Genomic DNA, 15,782 nt, shown 5'->3' on the forward strand with positions numbered 1-15,782 from the left:
GGTACAGCCTCAAGTGGCTGTTCAAGGAACTGCAGTTTTTTTTACTTCCGTGTTGTCCTTGCCACTTGATTTTTTCTTGTGTTAAGCTAAATTATACAAGACATACAAATTTTCCATTATTTAGATTAATGAAATTCAGTTAATTATCATAATAAGTGAAAACATATCGTATGCCATTATTAAAACAATCATCTCTCATATTCACTACACACAGAGACAAAATAAAACAGCATACATGAGTCTGACTCTGGGTGAGAAGACAGGGAAACACTGAACTATTGCTCTAACACAGAGTACAATACAGCTATAATTTAGTTGCATTAGAGATACATAATGGATGTTAATACCAAGTGTAGGGACCCATACTGTAGCTCAGGCCAAAATAGACCTACCTCCTCGGATGCATTACTGTCCTTGGCTGGTGAGGATGAGCGTGGTGACTCTCATGAATAAATAAGGTGAATAATGGTTCTTTGCAAAATGGATGTTGAATGGTTCCACCAAAGGTTAACAGCTTCTAAATAAGGATAGATGTTTGTCATGGCTGCTGCGATAGGAGCTGAGCAGGGCCAACAGCAGCAGAACCACTCAATTCCAGCCTGGCTTTTTACACAACAATCTTCTGCAGTCTTTAGTGCTATGGTTATGTTGTTTATCTTATTCTTTAATCCACTTTGCTTTTTTTCTATGACAAGATATAAAAAAAAGTTGTTCAGCATCTGTTGCATACAAACAGCAAGGCATCAGTCAATTTTAAATGTATTTTTTTAATGCCATTTTAATGTCTGTATTATTGATTCTGACAGTAGAGAGATGGCATGAAATGAGTGGAGAGGGAAGGGGAAAGACATGCAGCAAAGGTCCCTGGTTGAATATGAACTTTATGTGGAAATGTCTTGACAGCTCTTGGATGGATTGCCATGAAATCTGGTACAAATCTTCATGTCTGCCTTAGAATAAATTTAACAACTTGGGTGATCATTTCTCTTTTCTTATTTGTCGTATTTCTCCAATACTTGGGTTTATGACCAAATACCTGCAAGACTAATGACATTCCCATTAGCTTTAGCTTTACTTTGGGTTTAGCCAATGTTAGCATCCTAACACACTTAACTAAGACAGTGAACATGGTGAATCACCCTGTTAGCATTGAGCATGTTAACTTGCTGACATTACTATTCATCTTAAAGAAAATACTATGATCACATGCACAACATATTCCTTTTTTGCCCTTTATTGAAATACAATATTTCTACTAAGCTATTTACATGGGTAATGAAAATTAATATTCCACTCATATTCCTATTTACATTTTAATCACACAGCTGTTAATGTACGTCCTATATATGGAGGAATTTCCTTCTCTTTCAGTGTGGCTGTAGTTTTTTGTAAACACATTGGAAAATGTGCAAAAGCTAGACTGTAAGGGAGAGGAATCGTCCCAAATGTCCCAGTTTGGAGCTCACTCTGTTGGCCATGGGAGAGTGCACACAGCCATGTGTCTTCCTCAATGCACATATCAGGCAGTGAGGGGCTTCAACAGGATGGTGAAGTGTGCAGTGCTACCTCAGTTGAAGATATAAGCTTTGTAATATTTTTAGCTGTTCGGCTATATGGAATTTTGTCGGCTGCAGTGCTTTCCAACTATAACAATGCAGTAACTGTTCTAATAAAGTGATAAAATAAAGAAATCAATAGTGTTAAAGAGAAATTTCAGCTTGCCAGTGAAAACCACTCATTTAACCAGGCTTTAAATTTCTTCGGCTGCACCTTCCAACACAAATAAAGATGAATCGATGTATAGATTAGATACTCTTAGCTTCTTAAGAGCTCTCAGATTTCAAAGTCGGTGATGAAAGAGAATTGCGGGCTGATTGACAGACAGACAAACAGGGTCGATCATTAAGCTGTTAATCTTTGGGCTTTATTGGATGAAGAGTGACAGAGACACCTCCTAGCAATCAATCCTTATGTAATCTTCTCAGGCAAACCTCATGAAGCATCAGTCATTACAGCCTGCCTTTGTGAGTCTCCACCTACACGCATAAAAAAGTAAAACAACTCTGCACCACGCCCCTCTAAATCCTGCCCCAGTGAAATTCCGCTTGCTCCCTGGATGTCAACCTTAATTTCCCCTCTGTTAAATTATTCTCTTTCTTTCACAAACAAATTACCTCACATGCATGTATGAATATTTGTGTTCCAGTCAATAGACATCAATGCAATGAGGAAAAACAATGAAGATCAATATGCTCAAACTTCACTATATGTTTAAAGTCTATGACTACCTCTCACTACGCCATATCTGATACTTAAGGTGCCATGATTTTGTACAGCTTTGTGGATTCCCCACTGAGTTCTGTTCACCCTCCCTGTAACCCAGCCTATCTCCCCTCACTCAGGCTTGCCTCAGCAGATCAATGGCACGGCATGAGGTTAGGTTTTTAATTGAGCTTTTCTGATGGGTGGGGTATGTTTTAATGAGGCCAGGTCCTGTTTTCATCCTGACCTTTGCGGTTCTGCCCTACAGGTGTCCATCCTCTAACTTAAAAGGAAATGTATGGGCTTGTAGGGCTACCCTAGAGGTGTCAGACCTCACCAAGTCCCTTTGCAGAGCTTGACATTTTCACCTGAATCTAATATGCCCAGTAGATTTTCTTTTTCTCAGCCACTACACAGGATCTGGTGTACCTATCACCGGTGCTATTCTCTAGCAAGATGAACACGATGCTCTGTGGTCACGTGTATAAATGACGTATAAGAAGTACATCATCCACACCAAGAACTACTTCTGTTGTACCAAATATAATCTTCCAGTTCCAGTTGTTGTCGTATAGTTTAACCAACGTTACACCTGCTGATATTTATGCAAGATAGGAGCAATAACCTACTTGCCAAAGTGCAAACACAGTATTGCATGTATCTGTTTGCATGTGAAGTCCGGAAACGTGTGACTTTAAAATTAAAACATATTAACAAAACACATTTTAAGAACAATATTAACAACACGCACACAACACTGTAAATCAGTAACACCAACAGTATGAGCAGTGCATGAAAGAGTGATGTAAAGTATAAAAGTAATAAGCAAACCCTAATCAAAGATGCAGGGTATTACCACTGAGAGAGAAAAATAATCTGTCAGCCTATAAAGCTAAAGAGTCAACCAGCAGATGTTCCTATAGTACCAACCTCCTGTTTTTAATTAATCTCTGGCCTCTAGAGCAGTTACCTACTTACACATTACACACTACTTACACAGCAGGCATGGAGCAACATTAGCATTCATTTGGAATTATGTTTCAGGCCACCTGACAAATGTTAATTACCATATTCATTAATTTGTTATTCTATTTTGGTGGTCTCCATCTCCTGAGATAAATATCTGAGTATTTAAACTGCTGGATGCTCCATTTGTTCACCAATCACTACTCATTTAATAATTTCTCCAGGCTGCCCTTTGGTACTGGGCAGGTAGCATACGGGCTTATCAGAGTGTTTGTTAGAAAAGGCTGCCTACAGGGGGTTGGTGTGAGACCATACGGTGAATGTAAAATCAAATCAGAAGCTAAAAGAGGGCAAACAACTGCTGCTGGGTGTTGATTCTTAATGATTTTGAGCAACACACTCAGTTTTTTGACTGAGAATACTGAGGAATACAGTATAAAGCCAACTGACAGCACGAAGGACCAACATCCCAGTCTATTAAATAATATCACTGTATTTTTTTTAAGATTCTGGCAGTTTCAAGATATATCACAGTATTTGTTTTGCATGACAGAACCTTTATATAGGTTTATAATTTAAAAGTAGTTGTATAAACACTAAACTGGCATAAAATACAAGTATTTAAGTATTCAAAGAGATCTTTCTCAAATGTTAAAATGTTAAAAGTGGAATACTGGTTCATCAGGTATATCACTCATATATCACCTACTATGCATTATGCAAATGCAGATTTCGGTTATACTAAGAGAGAGCAAACTGGATGTATTGAGGATTGATACTACACACAATTTTCTATTATGTTGTTAGTAAAACAAAGGAAAGAATGGGCTCCCTTCATTGCTTTTATATTCTCTTTAAATCCTTTATGTTGCTACATGCCAGGAGAAAAAGTCCAATGAATTCACATGGGGCAAGAGCTTACATTTTTCTTTTATTTAAACCATTAGCAACAGACCACTAATACACAAATGTTTCAGGCTCCGAGCCAACAATGTTGCTTAAGTGGACTGCTTTGAATGATGTAACAAAAAGAAAAATGTTTTCAAATGAGAGTTTATGTAATTCATGTGAGTACTGATCCTATATGTGAATTTAATTTGCATTCATTGCATGTACCTGGCCAACAGCTTTTAGGACTATTTCACAATGCTGGGAGCATTTTTAGGAGTATAAAGGATGTAAATGTAAAGCTACAATAAAATAAAATCACACACTAGAGAGTTGTGAAGATTCAGGTGAAACAGTTACAGCCAATGATGTTTTTTAAAAAAACCTGATAAATATTGCTCAAAAAGGAAGCAGAGAAAGGGGAAATTTCACTGCAGCGGACACCATGACAGGTGTAACATTTAACATTTTATTTGAAAAGGCCTGTTTCCTGTAAATGCCAGACCCACGTCAGTATTCAGGCTTTGGCTTTGGGGTAAAACTGCCCCCATTATGAGTGGGTGACCCAGCGCCGTGGGTTACATCAAATCAGTCATTATCTGGAAGGCAATATAACAAAATACCCTACATCCGGCTGGAACACATCTGGAGGAGAACTGGGAATGTGTCTACCCCATAGGGACCGCCTCAAGACATAATTGTCACCTGCACATGACCCAACAAGACAGGAAATGTCTCACTGGGAAGATATGGCCGCAGAGTGAAAATGGTATGAGATATTATTCATCTTTCCCTGTTGTTCCCTGTTGTTCTCTTATAATTGAAAATGTCTATAATTTTGATTATGCCATCTATTTGAATAATAAGCTGCTTCTTGCCATCCTTGATTATGGAATAAACTAACATACTGAGAAGTCTGAGGAGTTTGCATTAAATGCATTTATAACAATGGGCATTATTTGCTGCATATTATAGTTTTAAAATTCACAGTACATTTTATTTTTAAACTTGTATCCACCTCCAATCCACTGATACTATATAAAATCTGTTACCAGGTTCAATTTACAACATCTGAGTAGCAGCATCTGTTCGTATTTTTGCACATATTTCTCATTTAGTATTTTATAATAAGTAAATATGCTCTTTTCATACTACTGATGCACAATAATAGGCATTGCAAAACATTAATTTGGGACACACAAAAACCCAGGTTGTATACAATCTTTTACAGTGCTGAACATAAGTGGATTTGGTGCTGGACTGTAATGAGACCATCAGATTAGCTTAACTTGTGCATTAGAGGGAGAGATGTGGTGGGACCATTGGGCTCCTGACTCATGTTAGAAGCCATTATACTGTGTAGAGAACACAGAAAAAAATGACTAAAAAGAAATGTATTTTTGAATTCTAAAAAAATTAACTGAAAATGTTGTATGCCCCTTGTTTAATCACAGTTTTACCGGCAATGACACATATTTAATGAAATTGTCATATCTTTGCTGCCTAAATTGTTCAATACTCATTTAAAACGGTTGCAACTTCTACCTTTCCAGCCAAAAGCTGAAAACATATCTATCTATCTATCCATCCATCTATCGAGGTTCACTTGTAAATAGTTTTGGGGATGAATTAGAGCACCCTTTACTAGTGTGTCTTGTCCACTATCTGATAAGACAAATGCCATAGTGCCCCCTTACTTTCATATTATGAATTGCTTGTAAGTGTAAATGCTTGTAAATACACCGATCAGCTATAACATTATGAGCACTGACAGATAAAGGGAATAACAAGGATTATCTCATTATCATGGCACCTGAGTGGCATATATTAGGCAGCAAGTGAACGTTTTATCCTCAAGTTGACGTGTTAGACGACTGGGTCAGAGCGTCTCCCAAACTGCAGCTCTTGTGGGGTGTTCCCAGTCTGCAGTGGTCAGTACCTATCAAAAGTGGTCCAAGGAAGGAAAAGTGGTGAACTGGACATAGGGTCATGGGGGGCCAAGGCTCATTGATGTACATGGGGAGTGAAGGCTGGCCATGTGTGGTCCGATCCAACAGACGAGCTACTGTAGCTCAAACTGCTGAAAAACTTAATGCTGGTTCTGATAGAAAGGGGTCAGAACATACAGTGCATCAGTTTGTTGCGTATGGGGCAACCAGAGTGGCAAGGTGGTCATAATGCTATGGCTGATCGATGCACATTTGTCACTCATTGCACACATTATTATACATTACATGCAAATTGTTGTACTGCAGTATCTTTTTTTATTACAGATTGTTCAGAATAACAAATGCTTTACTGAAAACCACAACAATTCACCCAATCTTGTTTTTCTTGTATTGCCTGAGATGAGCTTTTAAATCCAGTCTGATCTTGTTTCAGAAAAACAGAAAATATTCAGCCCAACACCGCAGCTGCGCCAGTCCTCCATTATCACACTGCTTACACTGCTTACGTTAAGCCACAGTACTGCTATGCACTCAGATGGCTTTTGGCAGGGCTCACAGCCCGATACACAATCAATGTATTTATGCACACACACACACACACGAGTTGGAAGCAAATAGACATAAAGCATAAGACGCGCCTGTGTGTAGACAGCTGTATTGATTAAAACTGAAGCATATCTGTACTGTCAGATGCATGAGAGATGCACGACTGGAAACACAGCTAAGGTGACTGGTGTAAGACAACTTACAGCAGAAATAAAAATGAAACAGACTGAAATAAACTTACTCAAGTTGGCACTCAGCACAAACTGCAGCTGGCCAGCTCCCTTCTGATGTGGTGAATGCGAATAAAAAATACTTAGACAGAATACTAAAGGTGTGATCACTTAGTCAACACTTTCAAAGCATGTCCTTGGTTCTTATAATGCAAGAGCATGAAGCGGACTGTAAATACTTCTTGAGCAGCATCTTGTGTTCTTCTTGAAAAGTTTATGTCCACAAATATTTCCTCAGATATCACTATTGACAGTGTGAGACAGTAGAAATATATATTTGGGAGCTCAAAGCCAATCCATGTCCTGGAAGAGGTTCCGGCCCATTTCAATGTAGGCCTCCTTCTCCTGTGCAGACATCTGTTCCACTAGCTCTGGCCTCTGGCTGACCTCTCGGTATGAGCGCGGTCGGCCTCCCACCATCACCATCGGCTCATCCCCCACCTCCTCAAACTCGTCATCGTCATCTTCCTCCTCCTCTGCCCGATGCTGCGCAGCTGCGGCGGGGGGAGGATTTGAGGGGGAGTCGTCATCTGATTCGCTGGTGTCGCTGTCTGAGTCGCTGGCATTAGCTGTAGTGGATGTGAGTCCCTTGGTAGCGGTGCTCACTCCGCCTGCACCTCCACCTGCTGCTGCTGCGCCCCTCTTCTCGTGAATGAGCAGGGCGCGCATCACTTCCTCATTTTCGTCTGACTGACCGATTCCAAGACCGGCCGCTCCGTCCTGGGCTCCGGGGACAACGTCTCCAGCTGTGGAAACAAAACAATGACGTGAAATATATTCACTCTGGAAATCATGCTTCTAACTTCTTCTGGAACTTAAATTTAGGCTGCTTTAGCAATGTTTTAACCCTTTTACTGTGCCTCGAACAACACGCCAAGATCTAAGGGGTGCATCTAGGCTCCAATCTCACAGTCTCATCAAACATTACTTATTGCGGGTCAGTGTCTTCACAGAAACTTTATTTAAACCACGCCACCCTCGGATGTCATGTCTGTTTACAGGCTCCAAAGGCCAACAAGATCATTCCAGACAGACGCACACAGACACACCTCAGAGACAGGACGTTTGGAAGGCATAATTCATGCAATTTCCACAGGAATGGATTTTATTAATGAGCAATCCTTGCTCAGTCATGCACTAATCAAGCCTCTGATTATTTCAATTAAGCAATTATGGTTCAATGGGAGTCTGGCCAGGCCTGATTTGCTCCATGCCCTTGGGTGGAGAAACAATGTCAGAATAAGACAGCTTGGTGAAGGACCACTCTGACAGAGGGAGATAACCTGGGTTGACCTGTAATATCCTGCCTTGACTGTAAAGAAATAGGCTATTAAAAAAAACAAAACAGAGCATTCATCAAGCCTTACCATGGAGAGGCATTTATGATTAATGTCAGTGAAATCAGAATTTGTGAGTGGGCAGCAATTTAATACTGAATTTAACGTCTTCTGACTCATGGAGTGGGAGATCTTGTGATTGTGGCGGAGAATGGAAAAACAACTGCACCAATGTGGCATTAGCTTGGGTTCAGCATTAATAGAGGAAATGAATAACTAAAAGTTATTTAACGAATAATGGCGAGAAACACACACATATTGAGTCTAAATGAATTCTGGAAGTTGATCGTCTTACAAGAAAAACATCACTTACGGTTCTTGAGGATGTCAGGCTCGCTGTAAGCACCCTGCACGGTACTCTGGGTCAACCAGACGGGCCTCTCCTTAGGTGCCTTGCCCTCACTGGCTTGCTTCTGCTGTTCTTCCTGCTCCTCCATGCTGATAACCACATTCTGGGTGTACATATCAGCGTAGGACGAGCCTTTGTTAGACCAGGCCTCCCGGTGTTGGCCACTCGCAGCATTTGCGGCTGCTGCAGCACGTTCACGGCTGGAGGAAAAATTCAGTAAATATCCTTTAAATAATGCTCTTAACAGTTGAATTAATACAAGTTCACAAGTTAGCTTTCACTTGATCTAGTCCTCTTTGAAAGCAGGAATGCAGTAACTAGACAGCCAAAGTGCAGATACTGTGTTTTTTGTCTGTTTTCATGGAAATTACATATTTCTATAGCATAATGTTTTTATATAGTAAAACAGATTAGATACACATTACAACTGTTGCTGCATTTTGCTTTCGTAGGGCGGTGCTGTCACGCTGACTCAGGGAAATAAGCAGTCAGAAACTGACCTCTGTTTGAGGGCGGGAATCTCAGCAGGCTCTGGCTCCAGCAGGTCATGGGACAAGTTAACATCTTCAGTCTCACGTAGCAGCGCGTAGATGGGTTCGATCTGCTCGTTGAAGCGTGCAACCAGTGTCCTGGCATCAGGACAGACAGACTCGTCCTCTTCTACCTCCGTCTGGCAGAAGGTGCAGCGAAATGTACCTGTGGGTTAAGAAGGAAAAAGTAAAAGTAAGAAGGGATGTTCAAGTAACCCACCTGGCCAAAGCAGACACTGTGTACCTACATGCTTGGGACATACCTATTAGTGTCTTTATCTTAGCTATGGCCACTATACTGTGATTTTGGAGTTTTACGTTGGCTACCATATATGTCTACTTTTATGATCGACATTGTGGATTTGTAACTAATTCTGCAATACCTCAATTCTATGCTCCAGTCAACATCCAGCTAAGAAGCGTACTTGTAGTCAAAAACAAATACAGGAACACAAATGTAAAGACTGTCGCATGCCTGTACATATACAAGATGTGCCTGTAAGTAAGACACACATTTACAGGCAAATAGAACACGTAGGTCAGCTATATGTAATTAAACTATATTTTTAAATGTAACCAGTTCCTATGTGACACGCTGCTAGTTGTGAAGTTTCCATTTCCAGCTGAAGAGTGAGTGGCAGTGCTATGATGTGCAGCATAAGGTTACAGTCTGGTGTCTCTAGCTAGAAAGACTCCCGAAAAGTAGCCTCCAGATGAATGACCTTGCACGTTGCAGTTATTCCTGGAGTCTCAGACAACAAACAATGACACACATTAAACAGAACAGGCTTGAAAACACATCTCAGTTGATTTTTGAGAAACTGTATTTTCTTGCTGCTGTAATATTTAGTTTTTTAAGTAAAATTGTTCTTGCTCCATTTATTACATTGTTCCCTTTCAGTAAATAAAAGTGAATGGGTGTTAAGTTAACCTTAGTAAGTAAGGAGAAATGTAGACCCTAGGGCTAGACCATGGGATCTTGTTTGCTCTGCACACACAGTTCCTACCAGTGACAGAGAAGGGCATGTTCAGCCATCTGCCTCTCTGGCTGTTTTCAGTTTCAATAATGGGCACTGTTCCACAATTACAAAGACCCCATGTCTGCATTGTGACTATATGTGTCTGTGTGCGTAGGGGAGTGTGTGTGTGTGTGTGTGTATGTCTGAGAGAGAGAGAGAGAGAGAGAGAGAGAGAGAGAGAGAGAGAGAGAGAGAGAGAGAGAGAGAGAGAGAGAGAGAGAGAGAGAGAGAGAGAGAGAAAAGGAATTAGTGCGAGGGAGGGGACAGAATTAAGCAACTTGCTGGTTACCACTCTCTTTAGGTTATGACTTTCCAGGACCTTTCAAGGACATTTTCCAGGAGAGCACTTGCTCACAACTGGTCATATGATTTATTGGTAGGCCTAACATTGACAAATTTAATCCAAGTTTTATTCCTACTGTGTTTCAGTGTCACTACAGGTAGCCGGTTAGTGTTTATGACATACTTTTTCCACTGTGGTCTCTAGCAAACTGTTTTCCTCTATCTGTAACAATAAGTTGGCCAAAGCCCATAAATAAACAGTTAAAATCAAGTAGAAATCTATTTGATTTTACAGAAAATCTATTCACCTTTCAGCCAATTAAAAGTAGAAGAAAGTGAAAGTTTCTGTTGCATGTATAATTAACACCGCTGTGCATGTTTATCAACACCGTCTACAGCATTTCTGCTGGCTTTTTAAAATAAAAATATAACTGCAAGTCAGTTTTTGCTCCACTTTTGGTAAACCCACTTTGAAGTGTCATACCGTGCATCTTATCCTAAAAACAGTCGAGTTTAAAAACCCTAGGTTTACAGAAGTGATCTGAGTTTAAGGATCAAATACACTGAAATTGTCCAAGATATTTGATCATTTATATCAATTTCCAGGTGTTCCTATGACCCAAACTAGTCTCTACATTTTCCAGTTTTCCAGGACAGGTAGGAACCGTGTTTTTTTAGTAACACATCTTGCGAAGCCATCACTGCATCACTACAAACTGCTGCAATTGTTCTCCTCTTTCACAATAAATGAAATAATGTAAACACAATTCATATATTAATATTAATGGGGGCAGTTGTCTGCTGTTCAGTAATGAGACAAGACAAACTTTGCCAATGGTGCTCTTTACCACAAACTAAAGTTGGGTTCCACCTTAAATATTCTGATATTTGCTTTCCTACAAGTCTGAAACAAACCTTAAAGAGAGCACCAACTGAAGACAGACAAAAAGGTAAAAAAGTTTTATGCACAGCCAAAGGCTGCGTTGGACCTACATGTCAGGTGGAATGAGTGGAAAAAAAGGAAGAAAAAAAAAAGCAGCTAAAAAGAGGAGGGCACATTCACAAAGCAAAGTGTGAAAATTCAGAGCTGGAGGGTTTCCGGCTCTCCTTGGGGGTCAGAATGAGCTAGAAGCCCAGTAATGTCATTTCTCATCTCTGTGAGGTCAAACTGAGTGTTGCTGGCCCTGAAGAAGTACCCAGTCCATTAGACTACCACTATGTGAGCTGCAGGTATTCGTTTTGTCAGCCTCTGTCAGGGTGCAGGGTTACTGCCTCCACAGCTAGATTTGATACCAGTTGAGATATGTTGAAACAAGAGACAAGAGCAAAGGAATTGGCAGGATGGATTGTACATGTGTCACCAGGATGATGCTGCCGGCTACATCCTTTTTCCAGAATGTAATTTACGCTGGCCATCCAACGTTTTTATCCAATATGGAGGTATTGTTTGTTTCTGTTTTCTTTCCTCAAATTAGTTTTATGTGGCATGTTTTTATTCTAAAATAACCCGTAAAATTGTAATTGTATATTGTGATTTTTTTCAATTGTATTGAAAAAAGTACTTTTATAAGATTTGAACTGTATCACATTTATTTCTGCCTCTGCAGTAACTATTTTTCAATTTAATTTTATTTGTATAGCACCAATTCATAACAGAAGTTATCTCAGGACACTTTTCAAATAGAGCAGGTCTAGACCAAACTCTTTAAAACATTATTTACAGAGACCCAACAGTACCACCATGAGCAAGCACTAGGCGACAACTACAGCTCCAGCTCAGCCTCCCGGCAAATGAGGAAGAAGAAAAATGGCCAAAAAAATATGCAGTGGGCCCAAATGTGAAACAAACAACATACATAAGTTCAACGAAATCCAATCCAATAATATAATTCAATGGTCCACAACCCCAGTGGTCAGATTTTTATCCAGTAAAACTATTTACAATAATTATTTTCCCAATTTCAGTAGTATCTTAACACCCTTTGAAGATCTTGTCTTTGCTGACCTCCGGTGGTTTTGCTGCTGTTAAGTGCAGCCAATGATGTCACCGTTGGGTTTAACCACATCTATCAGTGATTTTGGATGTGACCAGACATAAAACAGGCTTGAAACTCGCAATCAGAGAAGGCAACAAAGCACTGCTTTTGCAGCCTGGTGTTAAATTACTCTTGAATCACCTGGGAATTTGGCACAGAGGAAACGTGTTTTTTGAATTAATAGCAAACTGGGTTCTTGTAAATTGCTTTTGTTTGGAGGGTAACAACTTCTACACATTTTGCTAAATGATTTTAGTACTGGGAATAACTTTTTAATTTGTCTGCTAAAGTTGTGAATGATTAAACAGAAGCCTTGCTGCTGAGTCCTACTCAACTGAGTAGGAATACGTGACTCAAATGAGTTGGTCATGACTTGTTTATGTCAATCAATGAATGATTTCAAGAGCAGGTGCACCATGCTTATTTAGCTTTATCTTTTTTTTTTACATTCTGTGTATCCCAACCCACACTGTCTAAGATGTTTAGTGGTTGCTTCTGTTTCTCAAATGTCAAGCACATGCATACACACAAACAGAACATCTTGGATAACTCCTAGTGATAAGGGAGTGATGTGATGCCTATTTAGAAGCAAGGTTTGAGACAGCTGCCAGCCCTTATTGAGGCGAGATGAGAATCAGATATCAAAGATAAGTTACACTTATACTTTTGTTGTGCTAACAAGTCAGGCCAAACACATATTGCCTGGGTTACATGGAAACACTTGATTGTATCCAAGAAAACAGAAATTGAAATTATTTATCTATTCAAAATTAAACAGACATGAGAACTCAAATTTTCTGTTTAATTTGGGTTACACAGCTGCACTAGCATATATATGGTCTAGATTACTTAACATTTACTCATCAGGTGTCATAGGTAGACTGAATTTAATGTTCTCCTTGTCTATCTTTTTTCTTTTTTTATTCTTTTTGCTGACAAAATGGAGACAAATAAGGGACCTTCCCAATTTAGACCATAAAGGTACTGAATTTAAACTTAATGAGACTTTAGATTTACAGACGGTTTTCAGTTTTATTTGGCTGGTTGTGAGAAGCCCAAACCTGCATAAGGCTTCAATACAAGCAACACAAAACATATTAGACCTTGAGCACCTTCTCCTCTGATTATTATTTTTTTTCAACCAAAGTCACAACAGTCAACTTATCTGTGTGATGTTAGTGTTGTAATATAATTTGTTTGTTAATGTTTACCTGTCATAGGGTCAAATAGCTGATTGGCTTCTAGATCGGTGAAGGTGGAGAAGCAGTAGGGGCATCGGAAGGAGGCACGGTTGGTGGAGTCTCTCTCATCTGTCTCAATGCGCCGTCGCATGTGATCCAATTTATACTTGACCACATTGACCAGAACCCTAAAAAAAAAATATCAGATAAGTAAACCAGTAAAGGTTTATAGAATGTAAAATATTGACATGAGAGAACAAACTGTTGTTAAATTTGGAGAAGAAACTAAAATATTTGGGAGGATTCTAGTTCACTACGGAAGGAAAGAACGGCCACGCTTGCAATTCTTTTTTTTAAATGCCATTACTGAGATCAATCACCATCATGACTATCAAGGGAAGTTATAACTGACTGGTTGTTACAAGAATGTACATCTGAGAGTTAATTTGAGCATATAATTTCCTGACAATGTGATGCAATACTGACAAATTATATCAGGAGAATATTTATTAAATGAGCTCAAAGACCCCTGCAGTGACAAGACTTTTTTCCATGTACCTTTTCCTGGCTGCTGGCTCATTTTAGTCAGTGTAAAAATTCCTGTTGAACCCTGATCTCTGATAAACACAAGTAATAAGTAAGAGGAAACAACCTTTTGTTTTCATGAGAATAAAATCATTAACTAATTAATTGCACACATAGCTGTTCTTACCTTCTGTAGTCTACTCTACAAAAGTAGTAAGTAGAGGTTTTTTTTTCCTAAAGGAAGAATGCGTGGCACCTATTAACTGTTACTTATATGTAATTTACAGTTTAGTTTCTCATGTTTTCGTACTTAAAATACAGATGAACACAGATCTTATTCTTCCTAAAAGTGTTAGGGGCCTTCTGCCGATATGAGACATCACCACCGCCAATACCTAGATTCTATCCCTACCCATTAATACGGATAGATTCTTATGTTTTATTGTGTCTTATGAGTTTGCACTGTTAAACGCAAACCAAATAGAAGATAACCACCTGTAGTTGATGAAGTAATAGTTGTGCCGCGTTGTCTTGCCATCAGGGGCCGTCTCCACTCTCATGCGGCACTTGACAAATTTGTCTGACTTCAGTGTGTTGAGGACTGAGCGCAGCTGTTTACGGTCAAACTTGAGCAACTCCAGCATGTCCTCCTCGCGAACACACGGGTTGCGGATGAGCACATCCAGGGCCAAGGCGTGTTCCACTCCATAAAAACCCCTCACGACCTGCTTGGCGAGCCGCTTAAGTGACGCAGGGACCTCGGTGAGTAGCTCTGGTTCTATCATCTTCAGCTGTGGAGGGAGACGAGATATTGTGTAAAAAGATCTGAAGGCAGGCAGAAACTTTAGGTACTTCATTATGCATAAATCAGAAGGCAGGTGACTTTAATCACTTAAAGCTTGGGAGGGAAATAAGGTGACATTTAGAAGGACACATATACTGCACATGGACACTACTCACTACTTCATCTTTTCCTTTAAGGGGATTTACTTAAACCCAATACCTCTGCTTAAGTGGTGGACAACTTTTAAACGAACACATGATCCTGTTGCTTTGTGCTAACCTATACATGAGTGATGGTTAATACGGCCAGACGTCGATTACACTGCCTGTTCCGATGGTGGCAACTTCAAAGACAAAATCACACACACACACACACACACACACACACACACACACACAGTTAACAGCAGAAAGATGGCTGTAACTACTAATGAGGATACTGTAGTTAGTTAGTAACGTTACAGTCGCTTTATCAGTAAGTAAGTTATCTTTACGTAGAGCCCGCAGAGGTTGCTTTACGTTAACTGAGGCAAACATGAAGTTACTTTGCAAAAAAAAAAAAAAACCCGTTAGCCACTTAACGCCAACCTTACCCGATAACGTGTCTCTTTCACGTTATGTTCCACCGATACGAGACACCCACTGTTCTTCCTTTAAGTCACTTCATAGTAGTACGCTGACTCTGCCTTTAACAAACGCAGTTAAAACTCACTGGACGCCGTTTACACTGAATCTTTACAGTGCTAGGTTGGCTAGCACGCTTCATGTATCACACTGAGAGGACAACACCGGAAAGAAAAGCCCAACCGCGTCAAACGGAGCACTCAGTAGCCAATAGAAACAATGGAATGTTGATTGATTTGGATTTTGACGAATGGCACTGCTTCCTCTGTGAACGC

At 39.8% G+C, this 15,782-nt stretch overlaps 1 protein-coding gene across 1 annotated transcript; it reads right to left on the minus strand.

The window, feature by feature from the left end:
• Nucleotides 1-6,357: 6,357 nt before the first annotated feature.
• Nucleotides 6,358-15,679, minus strand: gtf2e1 (general transcription factor IIE, polypeptide 1, alpha). The gene is made up of 6 exons (XM_051404399.1): nucleotides 15,477-15,679; nucleotides 14,596-14,891; nucleotides 13,606-13,763; nucleotides 9,028-9,223; nucleotides 8,492-8,727; nucleotides 6,358-7,587 (listed from the first exon to the last, which is right to left on the minus strand). The coding sequence occupies exons 2-6, from the start codon at nucleotides 14,883-14,885 to the stop codon at nucleotides 7,127-7,129; spliced, it is 1,341 nt and encodes a 446-aa protein (XP_051260359.1). The 5' UTR covers nucleotides 14,886-14,891; nucleotides 15,477-15,679; the 3' UTR covers nucleotides 6,358-7,126.
• Nucleotides 15,680-15,782: the final 103 nt, after the last annotated feature.

The sequence above is a fragment of the Dicentrarchus labrax genome, unplaced genomic scaffold, assembly GCF_905237075.1.
Source record: "Dicentrarchus labrax unplaced genomic scaffold, dlabrax2021, whole genome shotgun sequence".
Classification (NCBI taxonomy): Eukaryota; Metazoa; Chordata; class Actinopteri; family Moronidae; genus Dicentrarchus; species Dicentrarchus labrax.

Excerpts from the sequence above, each read along its gene's own strand:
- gtf2e1 (XM_051404399.1), bottom strand. The coding sequence starts at position 14,885 with ATGATAGAACCAGAGCTACTCACCGAGGTCCCTGCGTCACTTAAGCGG. Across the intron at positions 13,764-14,595 it reads TATTACTTCATCAACTACAG|GGTTCTGGTCAATGTGGTCA; the intron begins GTGGTTATCTTC and ends TTTTTTTTTTAG. Across the intron at positions 9,224-13,605 it reads GCTATTTGACCCTATGACAG|GTACATTTCGCTGCACCTTC; the intron begins GTAAACATTAAC and ends CTTAACCCACAG.